The 15,189-nt window shown below is 43.6% G+C and overlaps 1 protein-coding gene across 1 annotated transcript in view; it reads left to right on the top strand.

Moving 5' to 3' along the window:
- HEG1 (heart development protein with EGF like domains 1) overlaps positions 1-14,900 on the top strand; it is a 69,498-nt gene extending 54,598 nt beyond the window's left edge. Inside the window, exons 21-25 of the mRNA XM_084860404.1 lie at positions 9,784-9,826; positions 10,191-10,228; positions 11,461-11,548; positions 12,158-12,332; positions 14,751-14,900. Of these exons, the coding sequence (XP_084716530.1) occupies positions 9,784-9,826; positions 10,191-10,228; positions 11,461-11,548; positions 12,158-12,332; positions 14,751-14,900 (494 nt within the window). The remainder of the gene's footprint in view (positions 1-9,783; positions 9,827-10,190; positions 10,229-11,460; positions 11,549-12,157; positions 12,333-14,750) is intronic.
- The last annotated feature ends 289 nt before the right edge of the window (positions 14,901-15,189 follow it).

The following is a 15,189-nucleotide window of genomic DNA, read 5'->3' as shown; positions in this document are numbered from 1 at the left end:
TTAGTTCACTGATTCCCAAGATGTCGATGTTCAATCTTGCCATCTCACGTTTGACCACCTCCAGCTTACCTTGATTCATTGATTGGGTGGCCCTGCACGGCATAGCTTATGGCTTCACTGAGTTACGCAAGCCCCTTCGCCACAATAAGGCTACATACTTGTTTACTGACAATACAATGGATTCAATGTATAGGATTGCTGCCTACGAGGGACTGACCTGGTTCGAATGATACAACCAACCAGCCCATGGTGGGTTGTTGTGTCATGCAATCCCGGCGTGGTTCCTGCAGGGTGGCTAATTTTTCACGAATAAGCCACCCTGAAGACCCATGGTTTGTTTGAGTGTTGTTGATAGCCATGGTAGCTTGTTGTGTTGTCCGAACCCACCAGGGTGATTTTATCATGGGTTGCTGGGAATGGCTAGAGAGCCACCCGGCAAGAGTGGCAAAAAGATGTGCCACTCCTTGCGATCTCACTCATGCCACCACCATCCTCCCTCATCCCTTCTCAGTGCCCTCCTGCCCATGCCCCTAAAAATCACGAAGACAGGACACCAGAGAGTGTCTTGAATGAGTTTATAAATATCTTTTTTACAATGTTATTTTCAGTCCTGAGCAAGTGCACAGGAGTAAATGACAGCTGCCTTTACATTTCTGCAATGTTGCCTCCATTTAATGCTCTGCTTAAGATTTGTGCAATTTATTCCCTTCCGTTTACTGCTCTGCCATGGTGTTTGTTTATGTTTACCAATCCCACTCACTGCTCTGTAACCCATATCAAGATGAGATAGCTAGCAATGGAGGGAAGCAACAATGTGTGTGTGGGCAGGGGAGATCCAAAACTGGCTGGCAGCTGCAGAAGAAGGCACTTTGGGAATGCATGTGCTTACTTCAGTATAACGTGATTGAAGCCGCCTTTTAAAAGAAACTGTTTGCTAGTTAGCAAGGGAAGTGCCAAAGTGGAAAGGGGAATATGGGGATGCTTGGCTAAATCTATGGAAGGTGGACTTGCACCCTTGCACAAATAGTGAAAATCCCTGGGCGAAGGGTGGGGAGCTGGTGAATGTGTTCCTGCATCCATAAGGGTTCTGGATTTATGTATTTACTTATGTATTTATTTGCAATCTGATGCAGGAGAGGGAGGGAGCCAAAAATGGCTGGCAGTTGCAGGAGAAAGTGCTTTGGGCATGGCAGTGCTTACTTCCATGTAACATGAAGCAGCCTTTTAAAAAATGGTATTTGCTAGCAAGGTGGCCCCGAAATGGGTTTGAAACTGACAAGGACATTGACAAGAGAGGGATATCAGTATGGTAGGCTAAATATCAGAGAGGGGTTCTTGTGTTCTTGCTCAACAGTGAACTTCCCCGAAAAAAAGCTCATGTTCATAAGGGCTCTGAAAATTAATTCCATTTGGTGATTGATTTGAGGCGGGGGGAGATTCCCTCGGTAGCCAGCAATCGCAGTGGAACAATTGCAGAAAGGGTGCTGATGTAGGAACCGAAGCAACAAGGCGTTCTGCTGTAAAGGCCCCTGGTATACATGCCAGAGTCAATGGGAGGACTGAGGGGGAATAAGTGGGGCAACAAACCATAGCAAGCCCGATTGTCAGGAGTACAGTGGGTTGTTTAGCAACCAACCAATCCATGGTGACTTATTCACAGGGTGACTTAGCGAGACGTGCGAACTCGCACAAAATGTTGTAGAGGCTTCCTTAAAAGTGGTACATGCAGTTGTTCAGCACTGGGGTCTCCTGAAAACTGAGTTGGAGAGCTGCAGCTGTGTTTTATATTTCAAATATATAGAATCATAGCATTTTAGAGTTAGAAGGGGCTTTGGAGATCATCTGCAATCCCCTGGTCAGTGCAGGAATCTGGAACTACAGCAGCCTTGACAGATGGCTGTCTAGACACTGCTTAAATACCTCCAGTGAATAAGAGCCCACCACCTCCCAAAGCCATTTATTCCACTGTTGAACAGATCTTAGTATTAGGAAGTTTGTCCTGAGGTTTAGCTGAAATCTGCTGCCTTGCATTTTCCACCCATTTATTCTCATCCTGACCCCTGCAGTAACTGACAACAAATCTGCTCCATCTTCATGTATTTGAAGACAGCTGTAAACATCTCTTCTCCAATCTAAACATACTTAGCTTTGTCAACTCTTGTTCTTAGGACTTAGTTTCCAGACTCTTCACCAGAGGCATTACTAGGTTCTTAAAAGATCCGGGGCACTGGCCCATATTACAAATTTATGTATATTATATCCAAATGTAAGCACACCTCTAATGTATGTGTGTGTATGTGTGTGGTGTACATGTGGTCTGCTTCCATGTGTGTGGATAGATTACATACATACATAAGAAGTGTGCACTGACACACACACCCTGTCCACTTCAACTCAGACCCCAATTCAGCATTTTGGAAAACATCCCACTTCTGCTTGGGCCAATTTGGTGTCAGACCACTCCATCGTAGCACCAAAGCTGAGTCAAGCTTTGGAAAAATGAATCTTTATGCTTCCTGTTGACTACCATGAGAAATTAGAAAAAAAAATGTAACTTTTTTCTCTTGGTCAGAACTGGATGATAATTTCAGGCATAGTAGCCCTCTAGAAGGGGATTAGACCTGTTCAATGACAGAAAAATAGATGCAGGGTTCATATTTTGATTTTCTTTTAAAGGGAACTGCCAATAACATTTTTATTACTTGGAAGAATTGGATAAAAAATTGAGGATTCATTGCCCCATCATAGGAGATCATGTCTGCCACATTTCAGAATGATAGCCACAAGGGCTTTTGTGCAAGGGTGGCCTTGACATTTTGAGGTCTCCAAAAGAGGACATACTTATCTCCCTATGTTCCTTATGGACTATTGTTCTGAAAATTACAGACAGCCTAGAGTTGTCCCTAAGTAAGAAACCAGGAACATTTCAGAAGGATAGATGCAGCAGTTCATGCGGAAGGGGAGTTCTCCAATTTTGGGGAGGGAGTGATTTGCTTTCCCTTCCATTCACCCCTTCCCCTATACTTTTTGGGTACATTTGTATGAAAATGCACAGGTCATTAGGGGTGTCCCCCTGGCAAGAAACCTGCAAAGTTTCTGAAGGATATACATGCATGCACATTTAGAATTACTATAATTTATTTACATTTCACCAATGTTAGCAGCAGGGGAACATGGGTGGGAAGGTGCTATCGTGCCTTCCCATCCATGTTGTGGGCTTTCTGTGGGCATTTGGTTGGCCACTGTGTGAACAGAATGTTGGACTAGATGGACCTTGGTCTGATGCAGCATGGCTCTTCTTATGTTCTTAAATACAGAGTGCCCCTGAGCAAGTGCAGAATTCTTTTCTTTCACCACTGAGCACTAACATTCTCCCCCTACCAATTCTGTTCCCCTCCATGCAACCATCCCTCCTCATCCTACATCCTCCAGCAACTCTTCATAAAAACAGACATCTTGTTTTGTGCAACTCTCCTCTACCTCTTCCTTGTTATGCACAAGCTCTCATTGTAACTTCCTTGCCATAACTTCATTTGTGCCAAGACTTCACCAAGATTCAGCCAATGAGTCTGTTTTCAAAACTAGGGCTAAGTTATGGAGAAACTCTGAGCATGTACTAAATGCCTTTCCCTCACCATTTAAGCTAGAGTTCATGCAAAACCACCACCACCACCCCACAAATGACAAAACATGCATAGGACTGAGCTGAAAGGGTAGTCAATTCATTAGACGTAATTGGGTAGGCGCTGTATTAAGCTTGCAGTACCATGCTCACAACTTAAGACTTATTTCTGAGTAAACATGCTGAATATCAAGGTGCAAATCCCCCTGCGAAAGTAACTTGTGCTGGAATCCTATGAACACTTTCCTGAGGGTAAGCCTCATTAAACATAATGGGACTTCTCAGTAGGCATACATAGAATTGCATAAATTAGCAATATTTATCTCCCCTTCACTTAAAAACAAACCAAAAACTCCTATTTTTATTAAAGCTTTCTGTTCAGAGGAACATAGGAAACTGTCTTGTACTGAGTCAGACCCTGGGTCCATCTAGCTTAGTATTGTTGATACTGACTGGCAGCAGCGGCTCTCCAGGGTTTCAGGCAGGATTCTTTCCTAGCCCTACCTGGAGATGCTGGGGATTGAACCGGGGACCTTCTGCATGCCAAGCATGTGCTCTACCACTGAGCTACAGCCCTTCCTATTGCTGGATAATGGCAACTGACAAACAAAACAGCCCCAGATTTGTTTCTCTGCAACCATGTGAACCCACTCTTCTCAAAGGCTTGAGTGTGGAGAAAGTGAAAAACAAACTCTCTTGTCTGTTAGTGTAAAGTCAAATACAGTTCAGAACTTCTCTTGCCCACCAAAGAGAATTCTCTTTAAGAATTCCCCAAGATATGCTCTGGGTGGAATAAAGAAGAGAAAGAAAGAACAGGATAGGGGAGGGAAGAAGAAAAGAAGAATGGTGATTGGAAATGTGGGGGTGGTGGTGGTAGAGGGAATTCCCTAAGCCAGATGGCTCCTTTCAGAGGGGGCTGTGGTGTGTTTGTAAGGATTGCACGTACTTAAATTAACTTTATGAGGTGAGATGGCTGAGGGGGGTTTCTAGCTTTTTTAAACTGTATAACCTATTTAAAAGTCCCAGCAGTTTCTCGATCATGATGCCACATAGCCCTAATCCTCCCTTTGGAATAATTTGAGTCCTACAACTATTTAGGAGAAATTAAAGTGGAGGGGGAGAAAGAAGTTTGTGGAGGCTGATTGGATCCTTTGCTGAACTGAAGCTACTAAACTTCTGCAGAATCCAAAGTTTCCAGTTTGGGGCAATAAAATCAGATGCTGTGTGAAATACTTCACATGGAGCTCTTTCTTCCCTTCTCCCTCTTCAAAATTTAATTGCAAGCAAGCTCCCAACAGTGGACCTGTAAGAGCAAAAAAGTAGGGGGAGAGGGGTTTTTTGCACCTAAAACCCCCCCTACACCATAGATTAGGGATAGTGATGATCTAATGGTCACCTTAAACACCTTCTGATTAGGATCTCTAATCCCCTGTGTGGCTCGACAGTTTTTACTTTTTGTTTTAGTCTTTGAGAAAGGAAACTTTACACATGCCTAGCACAAAAGCCACTGGACCTAACTGTCTGAAATTTGGCAGGTTCTGTCAGCTCCATAGGGGCTGCCAGGTCCCCAAATTCCATGAATTTATCTGGAAGCACAAAAAAAATTATAGGTCTTTGACAGATTTTCTTGAAAAAAAGCCAATTTTACCCGTGGCTAGCACAAAAGCCACTGGACCTAACTGCCTGAAATTGGGCAGCTTTAATCAGCTCCTTAGGGGTTACCAGGTCTCCAAATGTAATGTATTTATGATACAAACTAAAAAAGTTATGGCCATTTCTGTTTTCCAATGCAAGTCAATGGGGAAAATGTAAAAAAAAAAAAAAGGCAATTAGGGCAGCTCAAAAAAAGATCCGGGGCCCGTGCCCAGGTGGGCCTGTTTATAACAACACCCCTGCTCTTCACCATCCTGGTCACCCTCCTCTGGACACACTCCAGGTTGTCAATGATTTTCTGAAAATGTGGCACTCCAAAATCAACACAGTTCACATTACTTGCATATTATTTTTATAGTGGTTGCCCACTTAGTTTGTGGTCATTTTGCATTTATCCTGCTATACTCTAAAAATGGTACCTTCAAATGTGAAAAAGATGAGCTAATCCTCTCTTTAAAAAAAAGAAAATAAAACTTGCTGTATGGAAGTTATGAGGAAAACAATAACATTAGTTTTGTTTTCATTCTTGATTTTTGTGTTTCCAAGTCTTTTACATATCATTTTTTTTCAAGAATTTTTCTACAGTTATGAGCACTAGAATTTTACTTTTTTTGGAGAGCATATATGCCCTACAAGAAACATACTACTTAACACAACTCTGTAAACATTTCTATTAGACAGCTTTATTTCCAGTTATTGGACTTAGGCTGCAGTCCAATACCTACTTTCCTGGTAGTAAGTCCATTGAGTGCAGTGGGACTTATTTCTGAGTAGTGGTGTGTAAGATTGCACTGTTAAGTCAGGAATTTCTTGGATGCGCCATGTTTTGCAGAATTTGTCTCCCAACAAATATCGGGGAAATTGAAGTCCCCCATCGCTACTAAATCATGCTTCCTTGAAACATTGGCAATTTGCTTTTCAAAAGTTTCATCCTCATCTTCTCCTTGACAGGGTGGCTGGTAGTAGACTCCAACCACCGCGTTCCTTTTATTCTTTGCTCCATTTATTTTAACCCAGGTGCTCTCGATGGGGCTACCAAACTCATCCTCCTGTATTTCTGTGCAGAGATATGTATTTTTTAACATATAATGCAGCTCCACTTTCTGTTCCTCCTGTTCATTTTGAACAAGTTATATCCTTCAGTTGCTGTATTCCAGTCATGGGAGTCATCCCACCAAGTTTCAGTTACACATATCAAGTCATAATTTCCCTCCTGTATTAAGAGTTCAAGTTCGTTCTGTTTATTTTCCATACTCTGGGCATTAGTATATAGACATTGAAGACCATGTGCTTTATAGTGTGGCTTTCTTCCTACATGTTTTTGAAGACTATTGTTGGGCAGTATTAGAGCTGTTTTCTCCGTTGTGGTGCATATGCCTTCGTCCATTGTTCCCCCCAACGTTACGTCTCCCTTCCCCGTAGGATTCAGTTTAAAGCCCTCTTGATGAAGTTCTTCATGCCAAAGACATTCTTCCCAGCCCTTGTGAGGTGCAACCCATCCCTTGTCAACAGTCCATCTTCTAGGAAGTATTGCCTGTGGCCCCAGAATCCAAATCTCATGTCAGCACCACCTCCATAGCCAGTCATTCACCTGGAGTATTTCCCTTTCCCTTTCTGTCCCTCTTCTAACTAATGGAAGGATGGATGAGAAAACTATCTGGTCCCCAAAGTTCTTGAGTTTCCTTCCCAAAGGGGCTTCGATTACCCCCTCTGAGGCTGGAGACAGCACTATGACCTCGGAAGGGGGAGTCAGAGATCTGAGCCCCCTCTCCCAACCCCTTGCAGCTGGCATGGAGGGAACTGCACTGGTTGCCTCCGAGGTCAGAAAATTGACCTCGGAGGGGGAGGTAAGGGGGCATTCTGGTAGGTGAGGAAACGAGAAGAGAGGGGCCAGGAGAAGATTTATCCTGAGCCTCTTCCAGCCTCCTTTCCTCCTCCCACCAAATGTGAATCAAATATTGGAGGATGGGGAGGCAAGGTTGCCTCCATTGCTCCTCCTGCTCTGCTGGCTTCAGCCCGGCAGGGCGTAGGAATCTTGGAAGCCTCCCAATTCAGGGGCTTCCGAGTAGCAAGGGTGCAGTCCATAGGACTGTGACCTTGAAGTCATAGGAACATAGGAAGCCATCTTATACCAGGTTAGAATATTAGATCATCTGGCCCAGTATTGTCCATTTTGACTAGCAGTGGCTCCACAAGGTCTCTGGCATGGCTTTAAAGGGGAATTAGACAAATTCATAAAGGATAACTGGCCACTAGTCATGATGGCTATATACTGCTTCCAGTGTCAGGGACAGTATGCCAGTTACTAGGGAACACAAGTGGGAGGGTGCGGTTGCACTCATGTCCTGCTCGCATGCTTCCCAGGGGCCTCTGGCTGGCCACTGCACAAAGAGAATGCTGGACTAGGTGGGCCTTTGGTCTGATCCAGCAGAACTTTTCTTAAGTTTTCACATCACCTGCTACCAGTTACCTGATTCCTTTCAACTGGAGATGCTAGGGACTGAACCAGGGACTGATGCCAGGGATTTTCTGCAGGAAAAGCCTGTGCTCTGTCACTCATTTCTCAGGCTAAAACAACACAGAAGTCATAGCGGTGTTGTTCATGACCAGCACCTAGCATGGGAACTGTTAACCCAGCAAAGATCCTGAGGCCTATATCCTCACTGTGAGCTCCTGCCCTTCCTGGTCATCAGCTGGGTCATTGTTTACAGCTGGATCTCCTCTGACATCTCCCTCTTCCTGAGTTGGCCCTACCACCCAAAGAGACCCCTGGCGAATAAAGCAGGGGTGGACAACTTGTGGCTCTCCAGATGTGTTGACCTACAGCTCCCATCATCCCTCTCCATTAGCTATGTTAGACAGGGCGGATGGGAGTTGTAGGCCAAAGTATCTGGAGGGCTGTAAGTTGCCCCCCTGTGTGATAAAGCCTCCTGGCAGCCAAATGAACACTCCTACATCTACTCTGGCTGGGCTTCCCACTGGGTCCACTGCAAGCCACCTTTGCTCTTCAGGGTCGGGGGCCCAGTGGAGAATTGGGGATTGAGCCAGGGTTCAGGATGTGGCTGGAGAGGTCATCACGTGTCCCAGATAAGACAACCTTGAGACAAGGCTCTGTGGGCTGCCTCAGAGCAGTACTGAGTTCTTCCAGGTCGTACTGAGGTTCTCCGTGGGGTCCAGTGCCTCTTCCTCAGTGGAAGTCTCCCCAGAGTCTGGGTTCTGACTGTATCTGGTGTCTGTATATCCCTCAATTAAAATGTTAACCTAAAGCAGCACCTGGAGCCTGTCATGTTGAGCAAAAGCATCGTTGGGGATGAGGTTACTTAACCCTTTGTCCTCTAGCCATTTTTCTACTCAAATTCACTCCAGACTGTTTTCTCCATGCAGAGGAAAAAATTAAGGGTATGTGTATCTTTTCCCCTTGTATGTAGATAACTAGTTGGTGGGGTGATTTTGAAAGGAAAAATGTCTGGAGGACAACGGGCTAAGAAACCTCCTCCCCACTGTTCCTCTGCTCAATAGTGCAGTCTCCAGGGGCTGCTTTTGGTTAAAATATTGAGAGTCTGTATCTGTGGCACTAATAGTGGATTAATAGGGACCTCTACTGGTCAACTGGTTTAAATGGACCATGTTATTTGTCAAGAGTTTACCTTCATGGCTGGCTGGCTGGCTGCCTCGCATGCCCCCTATTCTCTCTCTCTCTATCTGGGCAGACTTCCCATTACTCTTTGATAGTTACATACAAAGCAAGAAGTGCTATCATTTGTATTTCTCACACCACCAGTAATATTTGGTCATATGTAGTATAGGATACTGTTGCTCCAAGATCAACCCAATACAGAGCTGCCTAGGACTAGTTGTTTGTTTGTATGTATGTTTGTTATGTATTCACTATGTGTGACATTGCACCAAACTGTTGATGGACAGGTGATCAAGTTGCTTTGGATTTTTAGAGAACATCAGCAGTTCATCACTTTGTTTACCTGTTTAGGGACTTTAAACAACCCCAAACTGGATGGATCTGAAGTTACTTGTCTGAAGACTGTCAGAACTTGTAAACTTATTTGTGTCATACTCTCTGAGGGTCATTGCACATATTGGCTGGGAACTTAAATAATGGTGCAATACCTTCTGCATGGCCCAAGCCCAGCTTTTAAAGAGCAGCTGCTCTTCGTGCCACATGGCAAACCTGTTTTGAAACTGTGAGGATTCTCAGAAGCAGTTTTGCACAGGAGCGTGCTGTTTAAAGACCAAAGGGAGTCAAACATTTGCACTAAGTCAGCTTTCCTAACCAGGTGCCCTCCAGATGTGCCAGGCTACAACGCCAATCACCACAGCCAAGTGCATGCCAGCTGGGGATAATGGGAGTTGTAGTCCAACACATCTGGAGGGTGCCTGGTTGGGGAAGGCTGCACTAAATTTATCTAAAGTAGCCCTTTGGATCCCAGCCATTAAATCTTGTCTGTCCCTAAGATTTGCTAATGGACATTTTGTCTCTCTGTCTCTTTTAGCTTGTGAAGATGGGTATAGACTTGAGAATGACACTTGTGTGAGGTACAGTAAACTATAGAACGAATTTGTCTGTTTTTCTCATCCTCCTGCCCCATACATGCGTTTTGATAATGTTGGCATTGGTCCTAGCCCTCAGTCACCACTTACCAGGGGGGTGGAAGGGAGAGAGGGAGGGGATCTAGATCTTCCACCTGGTATGGCCAGCAGCGTACTGAATTAGTTACTGCCCAGCCATACCATGGCCCAGCTCTCACCTGAGGACCCAGTCAGCTGTACTGGCTGGTTTTGGGGGCGGAGCCTCAGAGCAGACTTGAGGGAACATTTTCCGCATGTCCACCCCTAGGCCATTGGTTCAATTAATACTTAGATGTTGAAAACATATTGTAATGATTCTCTTCTGTTACAGTTGTCCATTTGGATTGGGAGGATTCAACTGTGGGAATCGTAAGTACCCTGTCCAGCATCTCTGTGCATTTGGTTTTACTTTTATTTAAAATGCCTTTCATGCTGCCTTTCAATATGCGTGTCCAAAGCAATATGCAACCAAACAGTTAAAACAATCAGTTATAACACATCAAAAATCATAATATAACACTATAAAATGAACTGAACCAACAGAAACAGGAGCATGTGTGTGTGTTTGTACACACACACACACACACCTCCATCTTTGAAGGCACAATAAAAAGTAAGGTCTCAATCTGACTCTGGAAGGGTAACATAGAGGAAGCCACATGAGGCTTCTGTTGGATGGCATTCCAGAGTACTGGGGCTGCAGCAGAAAAGGTGCTGCATCTAGTGGAGTCTAACCAAGCATCAACATAAAATGGTACCTTTAGCAGGCCCTCATTGATAGATCATAAATGTCAGGGTGTGGGGATTCATATGAAAGGAGATTTTCTGTGAGATAACTGGAAGCCAGGCCTTTTAGGAGTTTATATGTCAAAACAAAACCAGGACACTAAATTGAGCTCAGAAACCAATGGGCAATCTGTGCAGATGTCTCAAAATACGTGAAATATGTGTATGCCAACTAGGATGGATGGATGGATGGATGGATTGCCTCGGCTGTTGGGCTGTGTGTGTGTGTATATGTATATGTGTGTGTGTGTGTGTGCACACACACACGTACATACACACACACACACACAGCCCAACAGCCGAGGCTTTCTGGGCAATTCACAACAATTAAAACCATAAAATACAACATGATAAAACCTAATATAATACTTTAAAAGTTTAAAAGCAGCATGTAAAACCAAAGTAAAAACCAACTAGTACCTGTTAAAGGTCTAGTGGCAGCGTTTTGAACTACCTGAAGTTTCTGGACTGTCCTTAGGGCAACCCTCAGAGAGTATATTACAATAATCTAATCTAGATATTTATTAATGTCACTGAGCCATCCTTTGGCCTTGTGTGAGAGTTTTCTCATTGCCAAACTGGTTTTTCAGTTTTCTCAAAGAAGCTGAATTGTGTCGACGTTCTTCGGTCAAATCTTTCCCCCCATAACTGACAGAGAGTTCGTAAACATTCCATGATATCACAACAGCTCAGAGGCTACAACTAAAAGAATATTTATAGGCAACAGGGAGGCAACAGCCAGTTTTTATCTTATTACTTAAAACATACAAGCTGATTTGCAATTGAAACACTCATGTTTCTGTCCTTCGTTTTAGCATATCAGCTAATCACCATTGTGATTGCAGCGGCTGGAGGTGGACTTCTCCTCATCATGGGGATAGCTCTCATTGTCACATGCTGCCAGTAGGTATCCTAGGCCAAATGTCTAATTCTTTTAATGTTTACATTTAGATTAAATTGCACTGTTGGAAAACAAAATTGAAAAAATGAGTCTGCCTATTGATTATTGGGAGGGTGGGGTGTTCAATTATTTGATTGCTCTGAGCTTTTGGCATTGGTCAAGATATATTAAACATTTTGCAAAAATCAGGACTGTCCAAAGTTTCATAGTTACATATCAATCACATCAAGAAAAATGTGTTGGCAGTATCAGGCAGATATTGCAAATCTTGAAAAATGTAAATGAGATCTGAAAGGAGCATCTTTCATTTTTTCAAAGAAACAGTGGTTGTTGTTGTTGCATTTTCCCCTAACATTCCTCTAAGGAGATTAGCCCTCTAACCCACATTAAATCCTCACAACAACCATGTGAGGTTGTTTAGGTTGAGAGAGAATGACTGGCCCATGGACATGAGCTTCATGACTGAGTGGGGATTTGTACCCAGGTTTTCCTGGTCTTAGTCCAACACTCTAACCATGGCACAACAGTGTGGCTATAAAAAGATTCATAGGTTTTATAGCAGTCTCCCATTCTTTTCTTGTGGTCTGCATATAAATGTCTTTTTCTTTCAGGAAGAATAAAAATGACATAAGCAAACTCATATTCAAAAGTGGAGATTTCCAGATGTCACCATATGCTGAATATCCCAAAAACCCTCGAGGTCAGGACTGGGGCAGAGAAACTATTGAAATGCAAGAGAATGGGAGCACTAAAAACCTATTACAGATGACGGATGTTTACTACATGGTAACTATTCCTGATTTTTGTTTGTTTGTTTAATGGAAGTCTGGAGTTGTTATATATACTTTGCCATGGTGCAGGGACTTGAACATGGACAGGACAGGAAAGACTGGGCATGCCTTCCCAGGGTTCTAGGTCAGTTCTTTAACACAAAATTAGAATTGTGGGAAACAATAATTGAGAAATGAATGTTATGAAGTGGGATTAATATTGTTCCTTCCACTTCCATAGTTCAGCATTGTACAGATGCCTACAGCAGCCTTCCCCAACCTGATGGCCTTCAGAGGTTTTGGACTTCAACTCCCATAAACCCCAACCAGTATGGCCAGTGGTCAGGAAGCCTGGGAGTTGTAGTCCAAAACTTCTAGAAGGCACTAGGTTGGGGAAGGCTTGCCTGTAGTCCCTATTTCCCTGCATTGTGTAACCTGACTCCTTTGAGAAAGACCAGTCTATTTGTGCTGTTTCTCATTCCTAGGGAGATATTAAAGGGGACATCCATGGCGACAAGCATGCATTTGGTGTACATCTCTTCTTTGCAAGCGTCATATACTGGTGCTGCCACCCATGCTGATCACTCATCCTTCTACAGTATTTTATGGTTTGCTTTTAAGTAAGCTGCCTTGTAAGGACTGGGCCCTAAAAGGCAGCCTGAAAATGAAACCATCAATGAATAAATGGACTGCCAGAATCAGAGGACTAGAATGGGCTGGGTACAGCTTGTACAGCTGTAGTAGCATCATAGTAGTACATGTAGCAGTTCCCATTACAGCCTTCCAGTCAGGTTGCTGCTTGCCTCTTCTAAAGTCTCAGATTCTCAAGAGCTTGGCCTCAGTGGGAGCCAGGTATATTGCACTTTGGGCCAGCTTCACAACCTCCACTCTGGCAAAAAAAACCCAATGCGGTACATGTTCTTTTTGGCTGAATTGACTGATGGTCTCAAGGACTGGTAGCCATCTGAGGCCAGATGATGGACGTGTTTGCATGCCATGATGGCAAATTAACCCACAATTTGCCCGGATGCACACTGTGCATGGACTGCTTCCAGTTTGCATAAACAACCTGCAAACTCCCTGTTTGTAGGTTGTTAGCGTGACATCTGAATCCAGACACTCTTGAGTTGTTTATAACCCAGGGTTAACCTAACAAGTAATCATAGATTAACTCTGGGTTGTTTTACTCATAAACAACCCAGTGCGTCCAGGTTTGGACCTCACACCAACAACAACCTAATGCTAACGCTAATGCTAACTTCATGCTAATTCATGATTTGCTGCCATGGCATGCAGACCAGGTCAATTATGTCTCCTGGTTTCCCTGCCACCCATGTGTAGTTCACCCTGGCTCATCTTCACTCCAGGCAAGGACAGTGGCCTTTTATCATTTTGGCACCCACAACCAGCAGTGGGTTCAGTTCAAAGGGTTGGATCTAGATCTGCTATTCCATGAATGGAAGGGCTCCTTTGATTCATGGAGCTGAGTCACATCCAACAGAAGCTCTCACTGGAAGAAGTGGGGGAGACAATTTTTGCCAGTTTCCCCTTCCTGCTGCAGCCCCTTGTAGAACATCGCCATATAGAGCACCACCCATGCTGTGCTACGGGGCCCCACAAACCTCCTGAGCAGGTTTGGGCAGGGGGATATAGGGGGCTGCAGGGGGAAAGGGTATTCCATGAAAATCACCTGTCCGTCCTTTCACCCATGGGAGTGTTCAGATTGTGGAGTCTTGCTCAAGACAACTTTGGATCCAACCCAGAGGGTTCCTCATTAAAAGCTTTTCCCAGTAAGGAAGATGCCTCTGGCATTATTTCTTCTTGGTGATCCAGCCCCGCCTGAATTAGCTGCCAAGGATGCTTCCCCAGTAATTTCTACATGTGCATCAGAGTACAAAATACACATGCTTATTTTGTGTGCACTTGCTGCTCTGGCTGCCTATGATTAAAGGCCCATATAAATATAAATTCTTTTATATGAATAAAAAGACTGAGGGAAAACCTTGCTTTCTAGCATCTTATCTAAGGATATTGCCAAGCAGTTGATCAACAATATGTTTTTCTAAGGTAAAAATGATTTGCATGATTTGTTTCTACAGTTTGTGTATTCTATTTAATTGGGTTGGGGGCATTAAGGGATAATCAAAGTGAAAGGAAGATTTTAAAAGTTTTATTGTTTTAAATTGTTCTATACCGCCTTTATAGGTTTTTAACAGATAAAGCAGTGTATAAATGTTAATAATAAATAAATAAGATTACTCACTCTGTGAAGTGATGGTGAATATAAATAATAATAGTATCTACTTTTTTGCCCTGCTCTATATTTTCATAATAACATTATCTTCTTGTATTAATATTTAAATCCCATAGAGAACAAATGGTAATTACTGAATCATTCTTTCCTTCCTTTCTGGTTGTATGCCTGTCCTTCCAGCCAACCAATCTAAGGAATCCTGAACTAGAACGAAATGGACTCTATCCACCCTACACAGGTCTTCCTGGGTCCCGGCATTCCTGCATCTACCCTGGGCAATACAATCCTTCCTTCATTAGTGATGACAGCAGAAGAAGAGATTACTTCTAATAGATTTGCAGTAAGGTGATTGGAACGGAAACAGAAGATAGGCATTTGCATGCTATTTGTTTCCTGGGTACACTGTCATTAGACAGCTCAAATGCTGTTGCAGTTGCATGCGGAAAGGGAACTTTGTACCCTCAGACAGCACTGAAAGGAGCCATTTCTAGCTGTTGTCGAACAGCAAAGAGAAGGCAGGGGTAAAGACCAAGCCAATCTACATGTCTGTCATAGAGGCAAGAGAGAAGCTTCATGGAGTTCCCATGTGTGCATTTTGTGAATTCTCACCACTAATTGT

Source organism: Heloderma suspectum, chromosome 1 (assembly GCF_057233095.1).
Source record: "Heloderma suspectum isolate Gila_16-S chromosome 1, 16-S_ref, whole genome shotgun sequence".
Taxonomy (NCBI): Eukaryota; Metazoa; Chordata; class Lepidosauria; order Squamata; family Helodermatidae; genus Heloderma; species Heloderma suspectum.
This window is presented reverse-complemented; position numbering and strand designations above follow the sequence as displayed.